Consider the following 27,562-nt stretch of genomic DNA (forward strand, 5'->3'; position numbering starts at 1 on the left):
GCATTGACTTGCACCCTCTACTTGACACTGGTGAGGCTGCACCTTAAATCCTGTCATCAGTTCTGGGCCTCAGTTCAGGGACAACATTGAGGGGCTGGAGCCTGTCCAGAGAAGGGGAAGGAAACTGGTGAAGGGTCTGAGGCACAAGTCTGATGAGGAGCAGCTGAGGCAGCTGCGGCTGTTTAGCCTGGAGAAAAGGAGGTTCAGGTTTTTGCTCTCTCCAACCACCTGAAAGAATGTGGTAGCCAGGTGTGGATTGGCTTCTTCTGCCCAGCACACAGTGATAGGGGAAGTTGAGGTTGGCCATCAGGGTGAATTTCTTCACATACAAGGTGACTAGACGCTGGAATGGGCTGTACAGAAAGGTGGTGGAGTCAACATCCGTAGGGGTGTTTAAGGAAAAACTGAACGTGACACTTGGTGCCCTGATCTAGCTGACAGGGTGGTGTTGGCTCATCGTCTGGACTGCATGGTCTCAAAGGTTTTTTCCAAATTAAACGATCCCGTTTTTCCGTCCCGCGCACGACCACTGAATACCGGACCGCCGCCACCGCGTGCCGCGCGAGCCTCGTGACGTCACAGGGCGGGAGGGGGCGGCGCTCCGGAGAGGAGCGGGGATACTTCCGCCTCGCTAGGGCCCGGCCGCGCCGCCTCGAGCAGCCACTTCCGCCTCGGTAGATGTCATGGCGGCGAGGGCGGGCCGCCCCACGTGACGCCTCCGGGCCCGGCGCGGTCTCGCGGAAGCTCTCGCGGTGCCTCGCGCCTCCCCCCGCCCGCGTCCCCCGCTCGCCGGCCGCTCGCGCAGCGCTCGACTCGCGCTATATAAAGGGGCGAGGCGGCAGCGCGGCGGCTGCAGCCCCGGGGCCGCGAGCGAGCCCGGCACAGGCCGCGGGGCCGCCCGTGAGCCGGGGCGGAACGCGCGGGCGCTGGGGGGACGCAGCCGGGCAGGTTTATTGTTTTAGGGGCGACTCCCCCCCGCGGTTGGGGGCGTCCCGGGGGGCTCGGGACATGGCGAGCTCGACTAACACAAACCCCGTGGTAAGGACCGGGTCGGGGGGCGAGGGGGGCCCCGGGGGCAGCGCGGGCGGAGGTGGCCGGCGGGGCCCGCCGCCCCCTCCCCCGCACTCCCTTCCCTCCCGCCGCCCGCCTTGGGCGCTCCTGGCCCCCCGGCGGGCAGGGGCGGCGGGGGGCGCGGGGCAGCCTCGCCCCCGCGGCGGCAGCCAACTTGTGGCGCCCGGCGGCGGGGCGAGCGAGGCGGCGGGAGGGGAGCGGAGCGGTGGGGGCGCGGGGCGGCGGCCCGGGGACGGCCCCCGCGGGGAGGCCGGGGGTCCGGCGGGGAAGGGAAGGAAGGGCCGTCGGGCGGGGGGCGCCGCCGCCGCCGGCGGGAGGCGCCCGGGGAAGGGGCGAGAGCTGGAAGAGCGCGAGCGCTAACGCCCGCCCCGAGACGAGGGGAAGGGGCGCCCGAGCCAGGTTTCGGTTTTGCGGTGTCGGGGAAGCCCGCCTGGGCTCCGTTGGAGCCATTTTATGTTGCTTTGTAAGAAGGAGACGATGGTTGAAAAGCACTTATCCCAGTCCGGCCGGATCGGCTAAGCAGAGCGAAAGCCCTCAACTCTGGCGAGAGAGGCAGTATTTATTTTAAAAAAGAGAGAATGAAAAAAAAAAAAAAAAAACAACAGAAAAAGAAAAAAAAACCCAAACCTTTCCCCCGTTCCCTTCTCGTGCTTTCTGCACCTTGGCGGGTGGCTCGCTGCTGCACTTGTACTCACAGAGGTTTGCAACAAGCAGTCACACAGACCTGCGCTGCCACCGAGCCCCCCCGGCCGCCGCTCCGCTCCCCGGCGCGCCCCCGGCCGCGACCCCCGCCCCGAAGCGCTGGAGGAGACAAACCCGGCGTCCCGGCGGCGGGCTCGGCCCCCTTGTTTGTGGCTCTCAGATCCATCATGGCTTCCCCCTGCCTTTCTGCCTCCCTGCTCCTTGTGTTCCTCCTCCCTGTGGCTGCCCTGTTTATATAGCGCTATTGCCGCTCTCTAATATAGACTCTGCTAGGATGGGAAGGTGCTTTCCAGCCCCACGTCACCGCCTCTCCATTTAAACACCACATCAGCCTTTAAATAGGGAGCGAGCCGCGGAGTGCGGGCTGGGAGGTGCATGCGTCCGCGGCGGAGGCTGGGAGACGGGCGGCTTGTCCCTCGGATCCCGACCGGCCTTGCCCACCGATTTCTCTTCCCTCCGCGCCGCCCGTCCCCGTCGCCACTGGGCTGCGGAGCGGTGGTGCTTTGCGGGGGCGAAGGTGTCTCCTAGCCCGTGTAAATGGGCTTTCCTTTGCTTCCACGCCTTGCACAAAGACAGTTTTCATCTGCTGCATTTGAATTTATTTTACCTTTTTTTTTTTTTTTTTTTTTTTTTTTTTTTTTTTTTTTTTGTGTGTGTGTTTTTCTTTAATTTGTTTTGGCTGGTTGGTTTTGGGTTTTGCTGTGGGGATTTTTGTTGGTGCAGGGTTTGGGGTTTTTTGTCCTTGGCGTACAGCTCGCACACGTTCCTGTGCTCCTGTAAAGTCTTCAAAGTAGCTTTTCTGCTGCCTGAGGAAAGGAGTGGTTAAACGGTTCTTGCCCAGTGTATCAAGGGGAGTTGTGGTATTTATTTTATGGCGCTTTGCCAAGGTCTGACTACAGCTGTCTCCCCAAAAGTGAAGTTAATATTCAGGTTTTATGCATGGGTCATGGGCTGCAGATGCTGTTCAATGATTTATGAGTGTTTCTGGTGCCTAAAGTGTACAAATATTTTATTGCAGTCCAGGCAGAACAGTGGTTTTGGAATTTTCACTGCTTAGTTTCATTACGGTATTTGGTATACTACAGAATATACAAAAGAAAATGCAAAATATCTTAGTTTTCTTTTCCTACTCTGGAATGTTAGAGAACTGCTTTTGAGTTAGGTTTGTGCAATTGCAAGGAAACATCTTTGATTTGATTTGTCTTTTGTCAGATTTTATATCAGAAAATTTTAGGAAAGTAGTCAGCTGTTACACAGAGGGCAGTTACTCAGAAGGATGCATATTGAATGGGATTTGAATCTTTGTTGTCCTGTGTATAAACTTCTTGATTTGTGTTTTTATTGTAGGAAAAGGTTTTATTTCTGTGTAGTAAATTAGAGGTTTTGCCTCTCTTTCCTTGACCAAGGTAGTACTGAATAGCAAGAAATACATAAGTTGAGCAATCTCCAGGGGACTTGTAAATATTTTTGACTCAACAATTTACTAAGACTTGTTTTCTTTCACTGTATTTCTGTACTGGAAGTTCTTTTGAAAGGTGTCAGTGTTTGGAGTAGTAAAAGCTAAGCTTAAAATGAGCCTGCTTCAGATAGGTATGCTTTAGGTCAATTTTCAGTTAAGTAGTAAAATCTTAGAATTTTGTCAAATTGGGGTCTCATTCAGTGGCAAGAAATGCATTTCTTATCCAAGGGTTGCCGAAGATGAGTAGGAGGGAACATTTTGAAATGCTACAACCACGTGACTTTAGGAAGCTGGACTTGGAGCCTAATGTGTCAATGGTATCACGTCAGCATCTGATCAAATCTGAATCGCTAGAAATCTGGAATAAGGGACAAGTACTAGATGTTAACAGCTATATATAGTATAAGATTTTACAGGTGATAAAGGTAACTGACTTGTTAAAGTTTACAACAACATAAAAAAAGCTCAATTTGTGATGCATACAATGTAGATTATATAGGTTACTTTTTTTATGCACATCTTTGATGTAATTGTGACTAGAAGTAGTTAGGTTTATAGTGTGCTCCGCTGACTCAATGCAGACGGCTTGTAGCACTAACTGCACGGCTGGGAGAGAGATTAGCGATGTTTCAGGGAGAGCTGCAGAAGCAGCCAGGAACGAACTGTTGTCAAATGTACAAAGCACGCTGTGGTCTGTCTCTCCATAACGTGTTGGTTATTGGAAACCCAAATTGCCAAAATCCCGAGTGTTGTGATAATAATTACGGAGGATTGCAGGTTTTGTACCCTTGAAGCGGAAGGAATGTAGAAAGTGTAAGCCCCCAAAGGCATGTGGCATTTCTTAAAATAGCTTGCTGCTTGCTCCTGGATTTGGAGTGTCTGTGTAGCTGTGTCACCATACTCAAGAGTTTTCTTTTTAAGTTATACAGAGAAAGTAATATATAATCATTCCCTTATGTTCCTGGAGGGGTGAAATAGTAGATTCCAAATCTCTTCTATGTGTTTGTGGTTATATCTAATAAATCAGGAATTTTAATTGTTGTCTTTAATCTGTACTAAGTGTTTGGAATAGTGTTTATTGAAGAGTGATTTGAGTATTTTGCTCTTAAAAGAGCTTGACATTTACAGCAATGTACTCTTTATGAGGGAGACACTTTAATATAAACCAGATGAAAGCACAATTATTTTAATAGCAATCTTTAAAGTTTCCATTTGTTCTTATTGCTTTCTCTGACTGCATGCAGAAACTTACTGAAAGCACACCTACTATCCCATCTTTAGACTTGCGCAGTAATTGTATCACCGTGTTTATTTTTTGAGTAAGCAGTATATGCAAATTGTTTTGTCATTCAACTCCAGAGTCTTAGATGGCTTATATAAACAGCTTCAGCATCATATAAATAATGCTTAAAGCTAACACTTAGTCTGTGTTGAAAACAGTACAGTGTGCTTTCTTTTAAAGTCTGGAACTCAAAAGAGGACTGTTTTGTAGTTATACTGAATATGCCTCTTTTGAAATTGGAAAAGAGTATTTTGTGATACTCTTCAGAATTCCACTCTGAATGTCACTTAAAGGTATTGCTGCTCCCAGTGTAGGAGATGTTTCGCCTGGGCTAGATGTTCAGTCGGAATGCACGAAAGAATTTCTACTGGACACGGTATTTCTGAGTATTATATAAATGTGCGTAGGTAAAATCAGACAGACACTGTTTTATTATAAGCATGAAAATATTCTCTCTTTCCTTCCTCCTAATCACAGAGCCATGAGTGTATCATGTATATTACTGTGTGATTAGAACAGCGTCTGAAAATTCTGACCCATTTTGAGATCTAGTATGCTGTGAGGCTCATACAGGGGTGTACGTGTTTGTACAGACTGCTGGTGGGCTGGTTAACCCACATGGCACTCAGCTCACTTTCCCCTGCAGGACTGTCCTGTTTTGGGGGACTTACCTGCTTGCTTGGGCTGTTGGAAGTAATGCAGAAGGATCCTGTGGCAGAGTGAACACCTGTGCTCTTAACCTGCCTTTCTGAAGTCTTGCTAAGCTAATGCTGGACACTAGAAACCAGTGTCTGCATGAATTTGTTTGGGTTTTTTTCTCTTACCTACCTAGGGAAAAAAGAAAATTCCCAAGCAGCCTGTTGCGCTGTGGAGTCAGTTTGTTGTATCTGAACGTTGGTGTCTTTCTTACAGGGCTTTATAGACTCAGGAAACTTTGTGAATAAACCTTACAAAAATACCTGACTGTGGAGACAGGAGGAAATAGCTACTGGTGGGAATTACTAGGGCCTGTAAAATCTGTTTTATTAGAAAAGTAGACCTAATAGGTAATTTAGGGGAGAGGAGGATTAAAGGAGAAAATGCACCCTCCATCCTGCAGGAATTTTGATTGTAATTTGAGGCATACAGGTAGTTCTCCTGACTTAAATAAAGTAACTTACGTGCTTCAGGTTAAGCATGCTTATTTGCAGAATGTGGTTTTGGCATTAAGGAACAGATGCTTTTAATGTAATAAGAAACAATATATGGAATAGGTTAAGTAGTATTTCCGTGCTAGTTGAATTGTATAAGCTTCATGCAATTTGTTTAATTATAGAAATAATAGGACTTAATGTTATTAAGTAGAATGTCTTTTTACATCTGTTATGAATTAAGTGGAAAAATAATCCTGTTAACGGTGCTTGGTATTTCTGAGTTACTCCACACATTTAAAATACTAGCACTCAAGAGAGGTCTGGCTTTGAAAGTCTGTTTCCATGTTTATAAGCTCAGTTAATGCAGTATTTCAAACCTGGATAAGAGAGCATGCAATATGTTGTATTTCTTTTGGAGAAGTTGTGGACATAGGTGGTGTAAATGTAGTTGTCAAGGATGGCAAACTTACTTTGTTACTTGAATTTTTAGTGGTTTTGGTTTTTTTTAGTTTTTTAGGAAGACCAGTAACAAAAGAACAAATAACGTTTCAACTGCTTGATTTGCAGCAGGATGTTTTAAAGCTAAAATATGATCAGTAACAGAGAGTGGTGTGTTGGTTTTTGTTGGGTTTTTTTTAATTTATTTCGTTATTTTTGCACTTCTTTTTCTTTTTGGGGGGGAAGGGCTGGGGTTGTAAAAAAAAAACTTTTGCATGCTCCTGTGCGGAGCTTTTTTAAACAGTAAGGACATAATGCACTAAGCAGCCATCAGACTGCTTATTTCCATTTTCCAAATACCTTCTTTTATTCCCTTGTAATCTTTATGTATTTTCTTAAGTTTTATTTTCCTTCGCCCCGCCTCCCCCCATTGAAAAGTAAAGACATTTAGTTTGTTTTTGTGTGCTTATTGACCACTCAGATTTTCCCTGGATTAGTAAATCATGGGCTGCTAGTCTCCCTACATTATTCCACAATTTATGCATAAAAATTCCATAACATGTGAAATACTATTTTTAGCATGTCTGCAACAAATTCAACACTTCTGGAATGCATTAAGAAAAGGTCTGTGCATAAAATAAGTGCTTCAATGCGTCAAGTAAATTTGTCTAGCTCTCACACCTCTGGACTGTCTGCTTGTGTTTGGTGCAGATTTCCTGTGTGTGTGGGAGGCGCAGCCTTCCTGGAGTGCCAAACCCACTGCACCAGTACAGGATGATTGTTTTGCTTATATGCAACATACCTGATGTGTGTGGCATCATTCAGGATTTATTGTTTAAGGGAGTTAGGCAGTGGGGCTGAGGAGGAGAATGACAGTTTAGAGAAAGTTGTGGCTACTTTCTGATAGTTTAAAATCCATGTACTCGCAGCCTAAGGAGCAGCCTTGAGCAGTGAAGTGTATGTGGTTCGCAGGCTGCAAGATTGATTGACCGTAATTTACAGCTTGTAGTGCTTCCTTGCAATTAGATAGCACAGATATTTAAGCCTAGCCAGGATCCCATTGAGGTTCATACATACAAAGAGTGATCCTAGCTATACTATTTAAAAGGTACAGCAAGTGCATAGTACAGTTCTCATGTGGTTCTATGAATTAAATTTTGTGCTTTAATTGCTAATGTTAAGTGTTTATATTCTCTGTTTTAAATTGTACTTTCATTTTAAAATTCACAAAATGGTTGACATTGGAAGGGACCTCTAGAAGTTTTCTTGCAACCCCCTTGCACAAGCAGGTCCAACTAGAGCCCATGATGTTGTCCAAATGGCTTTTGAGTGTCTGCAGGAATGGAGCCTCCAGAACCTATTCTGGCAGCCTAAAGTGAACTGGCAGTTCCCTTTCTTTGATAGTTCAGGTTTGAAGGCAGTGTAATAATATATTTTTAGTATTTCCCATGAAAATTTTGAAATGTAAAAGCATAAGTGGTGACTGAAAACAGAAGTCTTTCTAGCCTAATATCCTGTCTTTAAGAGTTTCTGAAAACAAATATGTAAGGAAGAACAGGACATTTGCATGAATCCTTCCAGTTTTTTGAGCCTTCATTGTTTTTCAGCTCAGGATCATTCTGAGCCATACTTGATGCCTGTTGAATTAGTAAGCACTAAGTTTCTTTTCTTGTCTTTAGTATACTTTGGAACTTTGAATGTTCTTTAATGCACTTTGCATACATCCAAGCATTTTTGCGTGTTTAGGATCTACATTTGCAAGCAGAAAACAAATTGACCGAATGGAAAACAATCTCATTTTCTCTGTTTTAAATTGCACTCTTCATGGCTTGGTAACTCTTGTGCTGTGGTTATGTCACAGAATATCGTGATCAGTCCCTTTTCTTTTCACCTTGTTTGAGCTGTTCTTTTCGGGTTATTTCATTTATACCTTCCTGGATATTTCAGTCACCCGGAAACATGTGGTGTATTCTGAAATGCACTTTTTTGGGGGGGGAGGGGGGGGGGGTGGGAAGCTTGTTTTAATGTTAAAGTGACAGGTTTGGGGTTTTTTTTTTTTCAAAACAGTGCTGACTAGTTACTGTTTTTTTTTTTTAAAGCCTAAATTGTACAGGTCTGTAATTGAAGATGTCATTAATGATGTCAGAGAAGTTTTTCTGGATGAAGGAGTGGATGAACAAGTTCTCATGGAACTCAAAACAGTAAGTTGAACTTAAAAGTTCTTTTTAATAGACCAATACAGCAGTTAGTTTAGAAATCTGGCTATGGTTGTTCACAGTAGAAATACTAATTTCTAGTTAATTAAGCACTGTAATCTACATATCTGTAACCCCATATCATTTGAATTGCACTGTTGTATAGACAGATCTGCTCACCCTCTTATTTTCCCTGATCTGGCAGCAGTCATCTGAATGCAGGGTTACTTTGATCCCCAAAACATTGCATCTTTAAAAAGGGGGAAAAATATGTTTATTTTGACAGACAGTTCCTAGTGTTTCTTTGTGGGAAAAATAAAAATGCCTGCACTGCTTGATTTTTTTTCTTTCTGAAGAAGAGTTGCATTGTTGGATACATTGTCAGATTTTTACATGGTTTGTCATTTGCGTAAGTATTTTCATTTGGGGGGTTGGTATGTAATAAACAACACTATATGCATTACACTTGCCTGAAGCTCTGATTCAGAATTGTTTTGCATGGAGTGGGTTTGAACCAAAGGTCCAAAATAGAGGCAAGATGTTAACCTGAGCTCTAGTGGGTCTCATGGCTTTCTTCAAATTCTTAAGGAGTAAAAAGAGCCCTTCAAAGGGGAAAGGGAAAAACAGGGATGGAAAAAAAAGGCAACTCAGAACAGCAGAAAGAAAGGAAACTGGGAAAGTAGGTGACTTTTTTGTCTCATCTTCTTCAGTGAGCATGGTATCCTGCATTTACAAATTTTTGAAGCATTAAAAAATGGATGGAGTGGGAAACAAATTTTAAATTTGCCTTGACAGAAGCAGATGAAGACTTTTCCCATGACCTGTCGTGGTGGAAACACAGTGAGCGCTTCAATAAAGTGCTTTGGTATTTGTGTCACAGATGTGTTCTGCAAATGATGTCAGAAAAAAATTAATGAGGAAAGGGCCAAGCAGGAAAATAAAGTATTGAAGAGGAAGAGAGCCCTAAGCAGATTTTGAAATCATGAGTCCTGGGTACCTGTAGTATTTTAGACTTGGATGCATTACAGAATACTTGCGTTGTTCTTTTTACAAGAGCTGCTTTATTGCATTTGTGTCTGTCCTTTGGAGACAAGTCAGCTGACATAAAGGACCATAGGGCTGGAGAAGTTGAATTTGATATTGTGGTAGAAAACTATAAACGATTGTAGAGTGGCATTATATTAGGTATACTGGTAGCTTCTGTTCTAGGAGGCAGTAGCCTTTAAGGAATTTCTATTGAGGAGTTCCAGGGAGAAATGGCTTTCCTCCTACAGAGGAAAGCTGTGTAATAAAGAATTATATTTGTGATTAAAGAGGTAAGAAAGAAAGAACATAGGGAAATGGAAAACTTGAAGTCTTATTTAAAGTTACCAATTCATGCTTCTATTAGGGTTGTTGTCAATCTTCCACACGTGGAAGAAAGAATGTTAAAGCTTAATCTTGGACTGACAAGGGATATTTGATTCCTTTTCTTTACTCTCTGGAGTTATCTTTTGTCTCTATCTGCCTGAAGGCTTTTTGGGCTTTTTGCACAAACTAAACAGTGAAACTCAGTTTGGAGTACTGTCATTTTATTGTTACAAATCCTTTAGAGTAAAAGTTACACACAGATATTTTTCTTTCCTTTTCCAAACTAGCTGTGGGAGAACAAGCTGATGCAGTCTAAGGCTGTAGATGGCTTCCATTCAGAAGAGCAGCAGCTTTTATTGCAGGTGCAACAACAGCAACAGCAGCAGCAGCAACAGCAGCATCATCACCACCACCATCACACACCTCAGCCGCAGCAGACTGTACAGCAACAGTCTCAGCCACAGCAGGTCCTTATTCCAGCATCTCAGCAAGGTCAGACCTAATCTCTAAACACTCTGGCAGAACACTCTGAAGTTAGTCCAGCTCCTTAGCATATTCTAAATCTAGAGCAGAATGTTTGTCTGATGGTAAATTTTCTGTCTTTCTACTTGACCCTCTACTTTCTACTCTTCAATGGGTCAAGAAAGCTGTCTTGGTGAAAAGTGTTTTGGTATTTAGGTCATATTCTTTAGGAGATTTTGAGAAAGTTGAATTCTTCTATTGGTCTCCTATAACATAACGTGCTTTCAGAATGCACAGCTTTCAAAATTCCGTTAGCAGCTCTACGTTCAAAGCAATATACATAAGCAGTTGACAGTTTAGTCACGAGGTGGTAATGTCATTAGGAGCAAATTATTTCAAAAAACCATTATTGGTTAGCATAACTCAATGTTAGGACACAGAAAATACTTGTATAATAGTCTATGTATATGTAGGTATTTTTTTGGTCTTAAAAGATTGCACACTGTAGATGTGGATGTACAAGGTATATTTTAACTAGGCATAACAGTATTGCTTCTTGCAATAACTTATGTATTCATTAATAATTTAATGAATTTTTTTTCAGCAATTAGAATTTCATTTGAAAACTGAGATAACTACTACTGGATTTTACTGCATGTATGCTGAGTAAACGTATCTGCCACCTGTTAAAGGCTTGATTGAGTTTTCAGTGGATTAAATTTGTAACATGAAATATTTATCTGTAGTAGTCACAGATTTCATTCTTTTTGTCAGATTCCATGGATCAGAGAACCTATGTTGTCACAGGCATGAAAGATAAATATGAGTTGATATTCCCTCACTGTCTCCCCCCAAAACCCACCCGCCATATATTCAACATAGTGTAGAACTAACTTGACTAGGTTTCCATGTTATCTTTTTGGTTGCCTTTTTTTTTTTTTTTTTTTTTTTTGGTGGTTGGTTTGGGGCACTTTTTTGACAGGGAGGGAATGATGGGTGTCGGTTGCTTGTTTTCTTTTAATAGTACTTTTCATTATGGCTAGACATAAGCGAGTTTTGTGTGTTGGGATAAAATTAATTTCGAGATGAAAGCCTCTCAATAAACGCGGCGGCTGCGAAGGCTCGGGGCGGCCGCTCGCGCGCCCTCTGGCGGCCCCGTGGCGGAGCAGCCGCGACTCGGCTGGCCCGCGTTCCCTGCGCTGGAACATGGAGGTTGTTCCCTGCGCTCCCACGGTAGGCAAGATCCTTCCCGTGGTAACGCACTGGAAGATGATTTATTGTTGCCCGGTGTTGTGGCTTACGGCTAAACGACAGCACGGAGACTAAATGAAATTAGGATATCAAAGCATTTCCATCACAGAGATAAAGTTTTATGAATTGCTTCACTTCCCTGTTCCGTGGTGGTGATGGTGCAGTAGTTCCTCACGTGACCTGGTGCAGTCCCAGGGAGGGATCAGGATGATCGACATGATGATTCCTGCTGTCCTTTCTGTAGACGGTCCTGGCACAGATTCACAAGATTTCCTTAATCTTTTGCCCTCCTTCATTTCCCTGAAGGTTGGAGATGCTGTCAGATCTCTGTACAGGTTATGAGGCTTCTTACCTCTCTTTTCTAGCAACTCTTTTTCCTAATATTTTTAAGTGTCATTTGTTTAATGGATTGGATGGAGAATAGTTTGTCAGTGATTAATTAATTCAAATTGCTGTCACTTTCAAGTTTACTGTGACGGAAGATAGCAGTGGCAACTTGCTTATTCCATAGACTTGGACATATGCGCTTCCAGATGATCAACAGGTTGTTGGTATAGTTTAGCCATCTCTTTCCTTTAGCGCACCAAGACTAGTTTGTTGTGTGGGAGAGGTGGTTTATCACATTTTATCTGCTTCTGCTGCGTTAGAAAGACAGTAAAGATCAGGAGCTAATGCTATGCTGACTACACGTAGTTCAGGCTAACTGCAGCATCCTGTTACCTTTCATCTTGGAATATTCTTGCTTAAGTCTGTTTTAAGAGTTAACTGTTTTTGTTTTTGAAGAACTCTGATATTGGGCATCATAAATTTTACCAACATCTCACTAATACCTTTAATTTCAGAAATACATTTTCAGTCTTGCTTTATCTAGATTCAGAGTAGGTAACTGAAGCCCGTGAAATAAGGTCTGTAAAGGCAAAGTAGTCATTTCTCCCCTCAGAGCTGCTGTTAAGTATTGTCTTGAGTATTGAAACTTTCTAAGACCGGAGACTGCTTAGTATTTGTTTTTGTGATGAAGCTCAGCTGACATTTGGGTGATATTCTAAGTTACTCTGGCTTGGATGTTACTTGGGGAGATTGTGTATCTTTTGTTAAATGCTTTTTTTGTTTGTTTGTTTCTAGCAGCTCAGCAGCAGGTCATTGTGCCAGATTCCAAGCTGATACCACATATGAATGCATCAGGCATGGTAAGAGAAGGAGAAGTTCATACAGTCTTACACTGTTGTTATGTAAATTGTTTTGATGAAATGGTAAATACAAATTTCTGCTAGTTCTGCTCTGTCAAAAATAACTTAGGATACATTGTAAATCTATCTGCTTCCTGAGCTTTGCTGCTGCACTTACAGTCTAGGAACAGTAATTTATAACTTAAGTTCTGCTAACAAATCTAGGACTTACTTTGATCTTCTGCTTAAATATGTTTAACCAAAACTTTTTTTAAATCAGAAATTGGAATACTGCTGGTTTGTATTTTCATGGTGATATGCTTATATACCAGTACACCACTGTTAACTGATGCAAGCATAATGTATTTGCTAGATGCAGGAAAAAGCATTAAATATGCTGAAACTTAAGTTTATGTTGAATGAGATATGACTTAGTATTTCACATAGATCTTTGCTGGTCACATTAATTTGATTCACTAATTATGTAACAACATATAGAACTGAGTCTAGTTGTTTACAGTTTTCTTGCAGTCTATATCTCTAGAGATTAATATTGCTTATCTTATCTTGCTTTAAAGGCTTCAGCTGAATTTAAAGAAAAATAAGTTGTTTGCAAAGCTGTGAAGACAACCTCTAATAAAAGGTTAATATATGTGTAACAACCAGAATTCATTACATTCTTACCACTTCTGTGGTAGAAGCCCATGAAGCAAAGTTTCATGATGCAACAAGTTTTGAAGCTGGCACAGCCTTCTCTTACCTTTTTCTTTTCCATTACCTGTTGATCTTGCTACAGAAAAGAGTCTGAACTTTGTTACTTGTATACCATGATTTACCCACAAGCCAAGAGCACATAAGCATTCACCTTTTTCTTATGTTTGACAACCACTTCAATGGGATTTGTAACTTTACAAGTCCAACAGTTAAACATAGCTTTGTCCTGTCTCAGTTATCTCAGGGTATAGAAAAAAGAGTATGTCAAGCTTTTTAAACTCCACTGCTGTCAAAATGTTGATGATTTGTGTACCACAGAGAACTGCTGTTCAGCAAAGAGTTACAATCATGGAAAATTGTTGGAAATATTGTTTGTGTTTATTAGAAGCATTTAAGTTGATACAAAAGAGTGGCTCTGACAGACTCTGAGTATTTTGGAAGGCAGAGAGTAATGAGAGTTTATTCATCTGCCTTTGTCTGGGTTGTGAGGATGCATACAAGCGTGTTTTAGTTTTATGTGGTGATCTCTAGTCTTGGCAGATGTAATTATTATATTGGCTAGACACTATGGGGAGATCCTGTTTCTTCTAAACAGGAAATATACACTTTACCCAGTAATGAAGTTTAAATGCTTTCAGTAACAAAGAATAATCTGCCATGGTTCCATCCCTTTTAAGTAGGGGAAGGGAGGGTTTTCCATAGGCAGCTGAAGTTGGATCCTTGAAATGGAGAGGCCTCTAGAAAAGTCCATCATCCTCTGCAAGTTAAGGACTTAGTACAGATTTTTGTGTTTGGAGCTCCCGTAATTGTGTTGGAATTCAGTTTCCTTGCAGGTTCAAATAATTACTCATTGATAGTTCCACTTTCTCTTTGAACCAGCTGTCTTGAGAGAAAAAAATCAGTCATTCTGTGAATAGTCAGTGCACAGCATGTGTAGATTCACTCAGAGGAGCTGTGTGATGTGGGACCCGACATGCAAATCGCTTGCAGAATGAAGAAGAGTGCAAACCTGATTACTGTGCCTTGTGGAAACAAGACAGGCAAATATAATCATTGCTTCAGTATCTTATGTTCAGATTTGTAGGCCCATAGCCTTAGCTGCTTTGAAAATGTGTAACTAAAGTTGCCACATGAGCAATGCAGTGTTGTGCTGTATTAGTAGATCAGCAGAGAAGGCAGATGTTTAACTTCTGAGCTCGCAGATAAACCAAGAAACCACATGGAGTTGCGTTAGGGTGTGATATTTAATGATTTTGCTTCGGTCTTTGTACTATTAAGGAAAATAAAATAACTTTTACATGTAGTATAATGTCCAGTTGAAATGCCTGCGTTTCAATAGCTGCAGGAACTTAGGTGCAAACACTGTAAACAGCAGGAAAAAGTTAGGTAATGTTCAGGCAGCATGTTGTGAGATGGAGCACTGTCAATATTACGTTTGTGGTTAAAAAGCTTTTCTTGTATTTCAGAGTGCTGCAGCCACTGCGGCTACATTGGCTCTCCCTGCTGGTGTTACTCCAGTTCAGCAGATACTTACAAATTCAGGTAACTCTCTTAATATTGAGAACAAACTAGTTTTAAGAGGGTATGAGCATTCTGGGCCTTGCTTCTTGTGATTTACTGCTAAAAAGCAGGATCTGGGAATCCACCCTAACAAGGTTGTGCAGTCTGTTGACTTGATTTCTGCACTTTTTGCTCACTAACTTTTTTACAAACGTTGTGATTCTGCCCTGTAATGGTGTTGTGGGTTAGAATCTGTGTAAGTTTTCCCCACTTACGGAAGTTCTAGACACACAAAGATTGATGTTGCTGTCTTTCCCCTTTGCATATTTCTGAGCTTTGTCATGCTTTTGATCTGTGCTCAGGTACTATGCTGGGTGTAAAAATAGGATCACTATTTCTGTGACTTCAGAAGAGTAATGTCCTAAGGTTTTTCATACCTGCTAAGCTTGCAAAGTGGTATTTCTAACTTTGCTAGAAATGCTAACTTTATTTCATAGTTATAGTTCCTAAATACTGTTAAGCCATGCATTTAGAATATAATTAAATGTTACTTTAATGAGCAGCAGATCTGATATTTCATGTATTTTCACATTATGTTGATTTTATAAACCTGATTATAGGTCTGTACTGCACAGGAAGGAAAGAAAGGCCTGAGAAATCTTGTTTTCTAGATCTAGTTGCTACTTTTGCCAGAGTAGTTCACCTATGCTCAGAATCACCTGGGATTTAACCCTCCTGTTTTAAACACAATAATGTTTAATGATGTATAGTTAAAGTAAAATTTAAATTTGCAGCTGTTCTAAAAATCAAAATCTTCCCAGTTTTAAGGAAGCGCATCTCTGTTATGACACAGAATAAACTGCAGCCTTCATTTGTTACTTTTCTAGTAATACTTCAGTTTTGAACCTTTATAGTAATTTCTTAGACTAGAGCTAAATTTACCTTTTTCAGGTAAATTTAACTATTTCAGTAAATAGGGCTTAGCATTTTGCTGTGAAGGGAGAACAGGAAATCCATCTGAGGGAAATGTTTAAAGCTCAGGATTATCTAATTTAATTTCTTTTTTACTCCACCTTTCTGATAAGAAACGTGAAAAACTACAATTGGAGTGTACGTTAGCTCTCACTTTTCAGAATTTAAAGCTATTTCCAGTGTGCTTGCGTCTTGGATGTGTTTTGTTAATTGATGAAGGGTATAAAATGGTAAAGCTAAAGGATAACAAAAGGAAACCATGTACAGGCAGTGTGGGAACAGAAGGGAGTGGTGGACAAAAAGTGTAAGAATAGATATTTTTTTTTCCCCAAAAAACACCTGCAAATAATACTGCAAAGAAAGTTATGGACAGAGGAGTTTTTTGCAACGTGGCAATTCGAAGGGAAGAATTCTGAGGAATGGTCATCATTTCACAGGACCCTGGAAATACGGTGTTAGAAGTGGATAAATTTTTACATTTTATCTGTACTTGTATTTTGATTTCCAATAATTTGTCTTTCCAGCTATGAAATCTATCTTTTAGAACAGGAGTTATGCTCATAAGTGGGAGCTATTATTTAAAATACTGTGCTGTGTTAAAGGATTAGTCTGTGGCCTGCAAAAGTAAATTTATTTTTTGATAGTGTACCTCATGATTGTGTTTAGATAGTAAAAACCCTGTTCTTTGTTTCTAGCACAGCTGCAACTGCATATTGTCTTTTCACTGATAAAAGGGAATCATTTTAGTATTTCTCTCTTTTAATTGCCATTGGTATTCTTCCAGGAAACAAGCTACTAAACTAAGATTATTTTAGAAGTGAACTTGTACATTTGATTAATTTGATACTTATTTTACTACAGGCCAGATTCTCCAAGTAGTTAGAACTGCAAATGGAGCTCAGTATATTATTCAACCGCAGCAGCCAGTGGTTCTACAGCAGCAGGTTATACCCCAAATGCAGCCTGGTGGAGTACAAGCACCTGTTATTCAGCAGGTAAAGGAAACTTTTTTGAATAGGTACACTTTGAAGAAAAAAAACATGATAGTAATTATTAAAGGGGCTTGCATTTCTGTGAGCAAGTTGAGCTAGAAAACAAACTCAGAAACAGTATAATTTAAAAAGAGAAAGTTGTGTCAAGTGTGGTGGGTTTGGTTAATTTTTTGTGTTTGTTTGGTTGTGGCGGGTTTTTTTGTTCTTTTGTGGGTTTTTTTGGGTTTTTTTAATGAACAATTTTGAAATGTTGTTTTCAATGTCACTTTTATCCTTGCCAGATACTGACTGGCTGCAATTTAGAATTTCTTTAGTGCATCTCCTGATGAGGTATATTATGTGCATAATCCAAGTCTACATACTTGTAAATTAATTGAAATTTTTCCAAGTCACATAACATGCAGAACAAAGTACCTGAAACTGACATTCCTTGGTTATTTTAGTAGTGAATGCAGTTCAGTTTAGTCCAATTTTAGAAAGATTGTTCGTCTGCAAGGTCAGTTGTGTGTCCAGACTGTGTTAGCATTGAATTTGGCAAAGTCACATTGTCACAGTTCTAGAGTTTAGGCATGACTAACAATTTGTAAAGAGTTTAATTTTTTTTTTTTTAAATAAAGAAGATTTTTTTAAAATTAACTTTTACTTGAATTAAAACATTCTGGTGCTGTATCTGAAACTCAGGTGTGGTGGTGGTGCTCATGCTTTAGAATTGCTTTAGAATGGATAGACTTAAATTTTTTTTTCTTAAAATAAGCAATGCAAAATGCAGAAAATGAACAAGTAGTGCAAGAAGGTATGTGATTAAAATTATGTACCTGATATAGGTGGAATATTTGTAACTCTTGTGTAATTAGTTCAAGTCAGATTGATATGCTTTAATTGTTAGAGTCTGTGATGTGGTAGTCTGTCACATTAGCAGTCACAGTACTTACGATGATATTCCATCAGGTTTTGGCTCCTCTCCCTGGAGGGATTTCCCCACAGACAGGAGTGATTATTCAGCCTCAGCAGATCCTGTTTACAGGAAACAAAACTCAAGTTATACCTACAACAGTGGCTGCTCCTACACCAGCTCAAGCACAGATTCCTGCAACTGGTCAGCAGCAGCCGCAGCAACAACAGGCACAACCACAAGCACCACTTGTTCTCCAAGTTGATGGAACAGGGGACACATCATCTGAAGAAGAAGATGATGAGGAAGAAGAGTATGATGATGATGAAGAGGAAGAGAAGGAAAAAGATGGGGGTGAAGATGGCCAAGTTGAAGAGGTAAACTTAATGTCATGGTTGGGTTTCAGGGGTTTTTTGGCATTTTAAAGAAAACTATATCAAATAATACAACTACGGTAATTTTGAGACTATAACTTTTAGCCTTGTACTTCAGATTGTTTATTTCTGATATTGAAGTCGTGGAAATGGTGTGTATTAGCAAAACAATGCAGCTGGGGAGGTATGAGGGACACAGCAAAAATTAGCTGTGACCAACACCATTTAAACCTCTTCAGTAGGAATATTCTTGATGTTATGGAGAGGTCAGTCCTGAAATCGTGTAACCTTCATGAGCAAACAGAAATAGTCAATTCCGTTTGGGACCAAGTGTGTACAAAAGCAGGGTGTTGAGATTGACGAAAAGGAGAGCAGTGTTTGGTTCAGTGATGGCACCAACAGATGTGGTCTACCTGTATCTCATTGGCTATTCCATTGCTTTCTGTTACACAGGAGCTAGCTTGAGAACTCAAGTTTGATTATAAAGTGTCTTCTAAAAATACATCTTACCTCAATTTAATAAAATAAGGAGACAGGAATAGGAGTGAGTTGTTGCATTCTTAATAGCATGTGCTTAATTTGGACTTTGAGTTGGCTTGGTTTTGGACTTCAGCTAGCAGTTCTTACTGAGTTTTGGTGTGTTGCATCAAAAAGCCCCACAAGATTAAGAAATTGCATAAAATGGATGGAGGGTGGGGAAATACTACTAAGTTAAAAGTACTGATACTTGGTGTCAGGAAGCTTGGTATTCCCTAAATCTAAAATGCATTTTGAACTGCCAGATTTCTTCCAAACATCTCTACAGCCTTTCCAATTATTTTAGATTCCATTTAAAATGCCAGTATAAACAGTATTTCACAGTCTGTATCACCCATGCAAGATATGCAGGTAAAACTTGTAAATAATCAGATTTTCTTCAGTACATTTGCAGAGGTGTCTTAATACTGTTTTTCTGTTACAAATTACAGTTTGGGTTGGCACAACTTTTCCATTATATCATTCAGCACTGATGTCAGTTTGAATGTTTTAATAGTTGCCTTATTAACTATAAGTCATCATTCTTAAATATTAAGTGTTCCTTGACCTTAATGCTAGTGTTCTGGAGGGAATTCTTTATATGCCAAGATTTCATCATCAGCATGTCAGAAATCTGGTTTTTGCTTCCTTTGTTCCTCAGCAGCTACTTTGAGTGCATCACTTCCTTAAAGATTTTGAACTCAGATAAACATAGCATTACTTTGAATGGAATTAGGACCTCTAGTATATCTTCTTCTCTCACTAGCATCTCCTCTATTTAGCTTATGTATTTGGAAGTATATTTTTTGTCCTGTGTTTATTGGTGGTTGTTTTAGATGCTGAAGTGTTTATTATTCACATAAGAATGTGTATGTTGAGGTTTGTTTTCAGTTTTGGTACATCAAATAGGAATAAGCCATGGAGTTTTATTTTTATGGTCACATCACTCCTTATGTGCCCTTAAAAATACAGCTTCATGGCTTATTCATGTTTGATGCTTTACAAAAGAGAAAACCTGTATATTTTGTATGAACATTTACAGTGAAGGAGCAAGAATGGAATAGTTGTGGTGACAGAAGGCTGCAGTGCTCAGAATCTGGCCTGGACAAAGAAGTTTCAGACTAAAATACATAAGGGTATCTTCTCAGGATGGAGGGTAGGAAGCATCAGCACTCTGTTGGAAAGCCTAATGTTGGCCACCTTAACTGCATTTTGGGCCTGTAGTTCATAGACAGCACTGTAGCCTCATGTTAATAATCAAAGTGAAAGCTCTAACCTTGCCAACTGTCCTAACTTTTTGCTTGTGTTTCTTCCAGGAGCCTCTGAACAGTGAAGATGATGTGAGTGATGAGGAAGGACAAGAACTGTTCGATACAGAAAATGTTGTTGTGTGCCAGTATGATAAGGTAAAGATCTACAGAAAACAATCCGAGAGTTTTACTTTCTCTGTTCTTCCTATCAAATTCTAACTTTTAAGTAGTGTCTTTGTTACTGTTAAGTACAGGTAGATCTCTACAGAGTATAATGTGAATGGAAATGTAATAATTACCTATGGTTTTTAAAACACCTTTGTGTACCATGTTTGTACTAAACTTGATAATGAGTAAAGCTTACAAAAATTTGGCTGCATTTTATTTTTCTTCACAGTGTCTTTTTGTACCCTTTAATAAAAGGGCAGTCTTCTGGGACCAGGAGAGGTGAACTGTTTCTTGATCACTAAAGTATCTTTTCTGTATGATAGGATCGTTACCAAAGGAGAATGCTCTTTCTGTGCTGTGCATTGTATTGTATGAAATGGCAGTGTGGAATGCTTGTGCTTGTTTTGCTTTTAATTCTGCTGAACTGTCTTAAAAGAATTTAGTCATGACAAGGGATCATGTTTTCCCTGGAATATGCAAAGATTCATTTGTGCTGGAACATTTTTAAATGTATCTAGATGATATCAGAAGCTTTTGGCTGAGATAGTATGCAGATTATTTGATGTGGATTTTTTTTCTTTTACTATACTTGATTAATTGAGCTACAATGAATAGGGATCCTTTTTAAAGCAGAAAAAAAAAGCTTGTTGAATAAAAGCTCCTAGATTGCAAACAATGGCTGCTTTAGCAAGTTTTCAGTTATGCCCAGACTCTGCTTAGACTTGCCATCAGATTCAACGTAGAATTTCAGACCTACATCCCAGCCATCTGTCTCCTCGTAATCCAAAACTGTTTTGAGCTAATTTGTAAGGAATAATAGTGAGGGACCTCAGAAAAGCTTCTTGGGAGCTGCTGAAGCGGAGCAACAGGAACTACTCTGAAATCTTCACCCTCTTAAAAGTTAGGAATGGGAACTTGGTAGGGAACGGTGTCCATCGTTAACTTCCAGTGCCACGTACTCTGAAAGGACTTAATCTCTTTTCGAGAAACCATTATTCAGTTTGCCTCTAAAATACATAGGATCAGCTTAGATCTGAGCAGTTCCTGCTTGCCCAGTATCCTGCATCAGCTGATGGTGGGTGCTTCTGAACTATGAGACAAGAACAGACAGGTAGCAATGCTCATGCAGAGCTTTTTATATCCTTCTGTGACCTGTCTCTTGAGGAAGGGAAGGTGCCAACAGAGCATTTTTTTCCTCTACTTCTTGGAGCTTAATTTGATTATTTCTGATTCCTTGAAAACTTTGCCTTTTGACGAGAAGTTTCATAAATGTATTGTGTGATGTGTGGAGGATCATCTCATTTTTAAATCCATTAGTTTCATATGATACTTGCTAATTCTAAAGAATCTTTTATTTTTTGCCGTTTTTGGTGCTGCTTATGATATTGCAGACCATCATAACCCTCCTCAGTCATACCTTTGAAATCAGAGCTGCACTTTATTTGTGCAGCTGTTCAAACATTTGATTGCTCTTACTTTCATTCTCTAGATCTGTTTGATTTTTCTGTGTCTTACTGGTAAGGGTAGATAAGGCTTAGGGAGGAACACAGGTAACACTTGAATTTATTTGCTGGTCTACAAATGTTCTGCAATAGGTTGTGTATGCTTTTGGTCACAGTGGACCCAGAGCTGATATTCTCATGGGAAAGTCTTAGAATCCATTCCCATTGGAATCTCATTCCTGAGTTGTAATTGTTAGTTCAAATCCACCACTTGTATTATCCATGTAAACTGAAATAGTTTTTTTTCCCATTGTCACTATCTTTGTATACCTTGAACGCCGCCATTGTTTTTTTACACAATGAATTAGGGTAGTAACATTGTTCTGCACTCTTCAGTAACTGGTTTTTTTGTTTGGTTTTGTTTGTTTGTGTTTTTTGGGTTTGTTTGTTTGGGTTTTTTGGTATCATCAGTACATTTTGTCATTTTTCAGATCCTTAGTGAGCTCCTAAACTGTGTAGACTCCAAATCTTCTCTGGAATGAACTCATTTTGCTGTAAAAACTGTTCTTTCCTGTGTTTTCTCGTCTTTATGCGGTTATTCATCTCAGGACCTTCCTTCTAACCTCGTGGCAGCTCAGGTGCTTCTGAGGAGGGATTTTTATGGAAAGCCATTCAGTAGGGCAAGAAGTATATATAAGCCAGACCTTTCCTTGTTCATTTACTTGCTGACTGACTTTTGCCACTGACTTTCTTTCAGCTTAAAGTGAGAACAGGTCAATCAGTACTAGAAATAATTAGCAGAGTGATATGGTCATAGCTGTTTCGGTGCTATGTTACTGTTTCTACAGCACTAGTGGTGAGATAGTGGGACTTCCTGTGCTTGATAAAAATTGAAAAATTGAAGCAGGGTTTCCTGGTTTTATGACTTGTGTAAAATTTTAACGTTTTCTAGACCATCTTTGGTCTAGAATTACATCCTTGTTCCATCTGCAGAAGTTTATGATAAACTTTCCTTTATGACAGCATTTCAGCTTTCTGAAAACTCTGCTTTCTTTGGGTATCAGGTCATCTGGTGATCTTTTGCTCTTTCAGATGCAATTTTTGATAGGTTGTAAGCGTGCACTGCTCTGTGCTTACAGTATGTGGTGGGGGGTTTTTGTTGTGTTTTATTTTAATTTTTCCAAAGTTTACTCCTCTGCCTTTAGACTGAATTTTGTTCAATTTTCTTTAGTTTTAATGTAGAGGCTGGACATGAGGAGGAATGGGTTCTCAAACATTGGAATGGGTTGCCCAGGGAGGTGGTATTAGAGACATTGTCCCTGGAGGAGTTTAAGGAAAGACTGGATGAGGCACTCAGTATTTTTATTAATTTAGTAATGTATGTCTAATACTTATTTTTAATTTTCTTGCCCTTATATTTTACCTATTGTTACCTATTTCTGCTGCAGAGTAATAGCTTAATGTTTTTGCCCTGATTTTAGATACACAGAAGTAAAAACAAATGGAAATTCCATCTCAAAGATGGCATCATGAATCTTAATGGAAGAGATTATGTATTTTCCAAAGCCATTGGGGACGCAGAATGGTGAAGTTTTAAAAGACAAAAGAACTCCCTATAAAAGGAAAAAAAAAACCAACAAAAACAGAAGCAGGAAAGGTTGAGACTTGGATGTGTACTCCAATCAAAATGTGTATCTGCACATCAGAAATAAACAAAAGTATTGGAACAAAGGTAAAATGTGGCAACAAAGACACTACTTCAGATGAGCAAGCCATGGACTGTAGCAGCTATAGCATTGTCTGGGAGCTGGTTTTGTGTGTTAGGAATACTTTAATTATCAATTCTACATACAGGTACCTACAGCTGGTATTTAGCATGTAAGGCTTTGTCCCCCCTGCCCTTGATTTAAGATTTTAAAATACTTCTTCCATTGATTGAAGGAACTATTCCCTTTGATAGATTATTAATCTGAAAATGCTTATTGTACGTACAAATCTTTGCTTTGAACACTTCCTTTTGGTAGTGAGGATGGTCAGAATCGTACTGAAACTGCGTGCAAGCTTTGTACAGAAGGGTAAGAATTAAGGTGTTAAATTTTAAATAACTTGTATAAGGAAAATATTTTTAATTCTGATATGCTCATTAATTATTATATCTGTTTGTTGTTTTCAATGCAGTTCCCCATAAACAGGTTGTTTTTCCTAGCAGTTAAAAAATGGTAAAATGATGATTTATATTTCAAAATTGTTTTAATTTTGTGTGATAGGTTTTACCTAGGGCTGCATTTTTCAAATTCGAAGCACCTCACCCCCCACAGAAGTCAGATTGCTTAACTTGTTAATTATATCCTTACTGTTTTGTGGTGGTTCAGCATCACTGAATTGAAACAAATGTTTCCCTTGATTTTTTTTTAACAACCTTTTATTTAAAGGGTTTGGGTACCTTTTGAATCCAATATCTACGTAATGCCATAACAGATGCATTCCTTTACCTGCTTACTATGTATGTAATCGAGACACCCACAAATAATTCAACAGACCACAGGAATGACTAAATTTTTAATACAGAAAAATCACATAAAAATTCTAACAGCCTGGCTGCAACTCTTAATCAAAGATCTGCTTTACTAAAAAGTGTAGCCAGAAGTTACCTGCAGCAGTTAATCTCTCTAAAGTTTCCAGATGGCGTGTAATTTCATGAAGAGAGCTGCACAGCTTTTGAGAACACAGATTTTGTTAGAGTATCTTTAGGCTGTCTTGGTAACAGCAAATCAAGCAGTCAGATGCACTAAACCTTGTGTAGTCACTTTTTCACTTGCCTTTTTTATTGTTTGTTTCTTTGGGGGTTTTTTTTGTTTGGTTTTTTGTTTTTTGGGTTTTTTTTTTGGTCAGTTTATGAAAAGCAACAAAGTTATTCCCCCCTCCTTCCCTTTCTCACTTCAGAAGTTGAAGAACTTTCCTTTGTGCATAAGGTCATTCTTGCAAACCCTGCTTTTGGAAATGCAGTTACTTTTGAACAAGGAGAGGGAATGGGCATTATACTTCAGAAACTGTTGAGGAAGGAATGTTCATGTGGCTCACCATTTCAAAAAAGCTTTGCATTTTGTTGGATGCGTGAAAAGATGGTGAAAAAAGGACACAGCAAAGATAACTTTTACTAAATTAGATAAGACCATGAGAAGCAGACATGATTTATGACTTTATTTTTTACTTGAGAATGAGACATCTTAAACATTATTTAACAAAGTCACAAGTGTATTTTTAGCAGTATGTAATGACTGCTTTAATTTTCATTCTCTGATTCATTTGCCTCCAAGTGCATTTATAGTCTCAGTAGTATGTAGAAAAATCACAACAAATTGTAAAGAAGGTTTTAGTGCTGTGATTTTTGTACACTTGCTCTCATTGATAATGACTAAAACTGCCTGTAGGCTATGTCTAGAGCCATATGGTTGTTAGAAAGCTGTCTACATTCATAAGCTTTATGATAAGTTAATTCATGATTCTTCTAATTGATTCTTCAGTAATGGAATCATAATTTAAACTGCATTTTTAGCTTGGGGCTTTCAAAGTATCTCCAACTGATTGGTGTTTGCTTTCTTCTGAACAACGCAGATATTTTATTTTTTTACCACTGTTGACACTTCTATGTACAACTGCGAGGAAATCAATAATATACCAACTAATTCCTTCCCTCAGCTTTTCCATGTCTGTTACCAGTGAGTCTTAAGTAGTGGACTTCAGGAAAATTCCCATAACGCTGCACAACCAAACCAATAAAAGGAAAAAAGCATCCCTTTAGCTATAAATTCCTTTTTATACTACTGGAACCCAGTTTACCTATACAACACTTTGTTTTCGTACAACTTAGTGATATTTCTCAATCACATACATATACTAGAAGCTGCATAGCCTCTCTTATTTATTTTTAAGGGGTAGCTGAGCTTTAAAGGTAATTAAGCTTAGTCTGTTCTGAAGGATGTTAGAAGCTTTCTGTACTTGCACAGCCTCTTGCAAGCTAATTGTATGGTATGCTTTTCAGATAGGTTTTGTCTTCAAATACAAGTATCTGTGAAGTTTTGGGAAAGCCAGTCAAACCATGCACATACCAAACTGTGCTCTTATTGCTACATCAAGTGTTCCTTTTTTAAGTCAAACAGCATGTTTTAATTTCATTTTATTGTAGCAGCTTGCTGTAAGAATGTAGTTTGCTTAATTTTATTATTATACTTGAATTTTTAATCATGATTTTAACTATATAACTGAACAGACCATTTCATTAGGTTCAAAAGAAACCATTCCTTTCAGAGGGCAAGGGATTCCCATGTTCATAAGTGATTTTTTTTTTTCCCCATTAGAAATAGCGCCTTTTTTTTTTTCCCCAATTTAAATAGTTCAGTATTATGGAAACAATTAAAGGTTTCAAGAGGGCTTATGTTAAAATTTGCACAGATAATGGAGCACCTTTTTTATAATGGAAAAAAAAATGGGGACGATAACTTCAGAACTATAACCATGATGGCTGATGGAAACTTACAGAGCAACTGGGCAAAATTGAGTCTTGTGCCTTTTCAGTTTGCAGAATACCTGTTTTGCCAGTATGACAATGATTCCTAAGAGAGTAAATTTCCTGCAGTGCTTCAATCAGAAAAGCAACTTGTTTGTGCTAATTCTGTTGGGTTTTAGTGTGTGCAATCATTTAAAACCATCTAAGTGGAAAACAAAATGAAATGTTTTCTTCTAAGGAGTTAATAGAGTTTAGTCACATAAGGAACTTTATTGGACTATTTAAATAAAATATGTTTTTATTCCCCCTCAGTTGCTGGTTAGCAACGAGACTTCTTTGAGATTTCATACTCTTTGTTCCTGCATTGTACTCACAACTTGCATTTAAACGTCATTCAGTTTCCTCAATACTATTTAAAGTGACAGTTGTGGTCCGAGTTTATTTCCAGGATTGACATGTGATTCTGAAGCACATTTTCTAGAAGAGATAAAAAAACATGTTGCGTCATGTAACCGATTTTTTTAAAATAAATATTTTCTTATCTTTTTGCTGCACAATTAGGAGTGGTAAAGTAAACTTCATTGAGTCTGTGAAAATAATTTCATCTCTTGACAGTTAGCAGTAATTATATCACCACATAACACTACCAGAGTAAAATTTCTTAATTTCAGCAAAGGAGTTAAAGAGACCTTGTTAACGAAAGTTCATATTGATTTAATCTTTTCAGTTTGCAAAAGTTCCTTTAAAAACAACAAATCCCCCCAGAATTTCCCCCAAAGCAAAAGCTTCCTAATAGAACGCAATAAGATGTCCAAGAAATGAACAGTGGTTTTAGGGCAATGCACACTGGATTGATACTGGGCTGCCTTACACAGCACCCTAGGGTTTACTGTGTGCCATCCCACACGACCCATGCACCCCCATCTGATATTAGAGTTCTTCTCAGACTTTGAGATTAGTGACTATACAAGATGAAGAAACTTGCATATTGTTCTGTATTGGTGTCTGGCATTTAAAGTCTCGTTTTCCCCATTGCTGTGATTGGTTGGGAAATGTGTAAAAACCAGTACATTGGTTTCCATGTCGTCTACTTTTTTCAGGCAGTTCATGCAGTGTGTTTTTTAATTATTATTTGGTGGATTAGATGTTGTGGAACAAAAGGAGCTTTTTGAAACAGGAAAAACTACCTTGGGTTAGCTATATGTACAGTCATCCAATGAGACATGTTCCAGAGTGCATAGGGTACCAATAGATTATGGAGTGGGGGACTATCCTTTTTTGCTGTTCTGAGCTACTATTGTCAACTGCTGTTGTACATATACTGTTATGTGTAAGGGGGTAAATATATTTATTATGTTTGTAAAATTCATTCTGTACAATTGCAGATCAAGGTTGCTCCTCTGTGATATACAGGATATTATGTTTCAAAGGCCATGCTTGGAAAACGATTAGAGAACTTAGTATTTTGATGTACTAAGACCTATTTTAAGTTTAATATTTTGCCTTTGCAAAAACTTTAATTAAAGATGTTATTTAAAAATGTTTGTCACTTCATTTACTATCTTGCATGTGCATTTGTTTCATATATGAGGCTAACTACCAATCCATAATAATGTTGAAGATTCTGAATTGATTTTCATCGCATGCAGGTAATTTCACTGTCACTTGTTCAATTTGCCATGCAGACTTTCCATTTAATACCATCGCAATGTTATAAAAAATTCAC

At 39.3% G+C, this 27,562-nt stretch overlaps 1 protein-coding gene across 2 annotated transcripts; it reads left to right on the forward strand.

Moving 5' to 3' along the window:
- Positions 1 to 872: 872 nt before the first annotated feature.
- Positions 873 to 27,376, forward strand: GTF2A1 (general transcription factor IIA subunit 1). 2 transcript variants are annotated; one of them, XM_040068148.2, is made up of 9 exons: positions 873 to 1,038; positions 8,185 to 8,286; positions 9,918 to 10,122; positions 12,466 to 12,530; positions 14,690 to 14,765; positions 16,557 to 16,690; positions 17,636 to 17,956; positions 19,786 to 19,875; positions 22,811 to 27,376. In XM_040068148.2, the coding sequence occupies exons 1-9, from the start codon at positions 1,009 to 1,011 to the stop codon at positions 22,916 to 22,918; spliced, it is 1,131 nt and encodes a 376-aa protein (XP_039924082.1). In that variant the 5' UTR covers positions 873 to 1,008; the 3' UTR covers positions 22,919 to 27,376. The 2 variants fall into 2 exon arrangements, with proteins under 2 accessions (XP_039924082.1, XP_039924083.1); XM_040068149.2 differs by having other exon boundaries at positions 12,469 to 12,530.
- The last annotated feature ends 186 nt before the right edge of the window (positions 27,377 to 27,562 follow it).

This window comes from Hirundo rustica, chromosome 6 (assembly GCF_015227805.2).
Source record: "Hirundo rustica isolate bHirRus1 chromosome 6, bHirRus1.pri.v3, whole genome shotgun sequence".
In the NCBI taxonomy this organism is placed as follows: domain Eukaryota; kingdom Metazoa; phylum Chordata; class Aves; order Passeriformes; family Hirundinidae; genus Hirundo; species Hirundo rustica.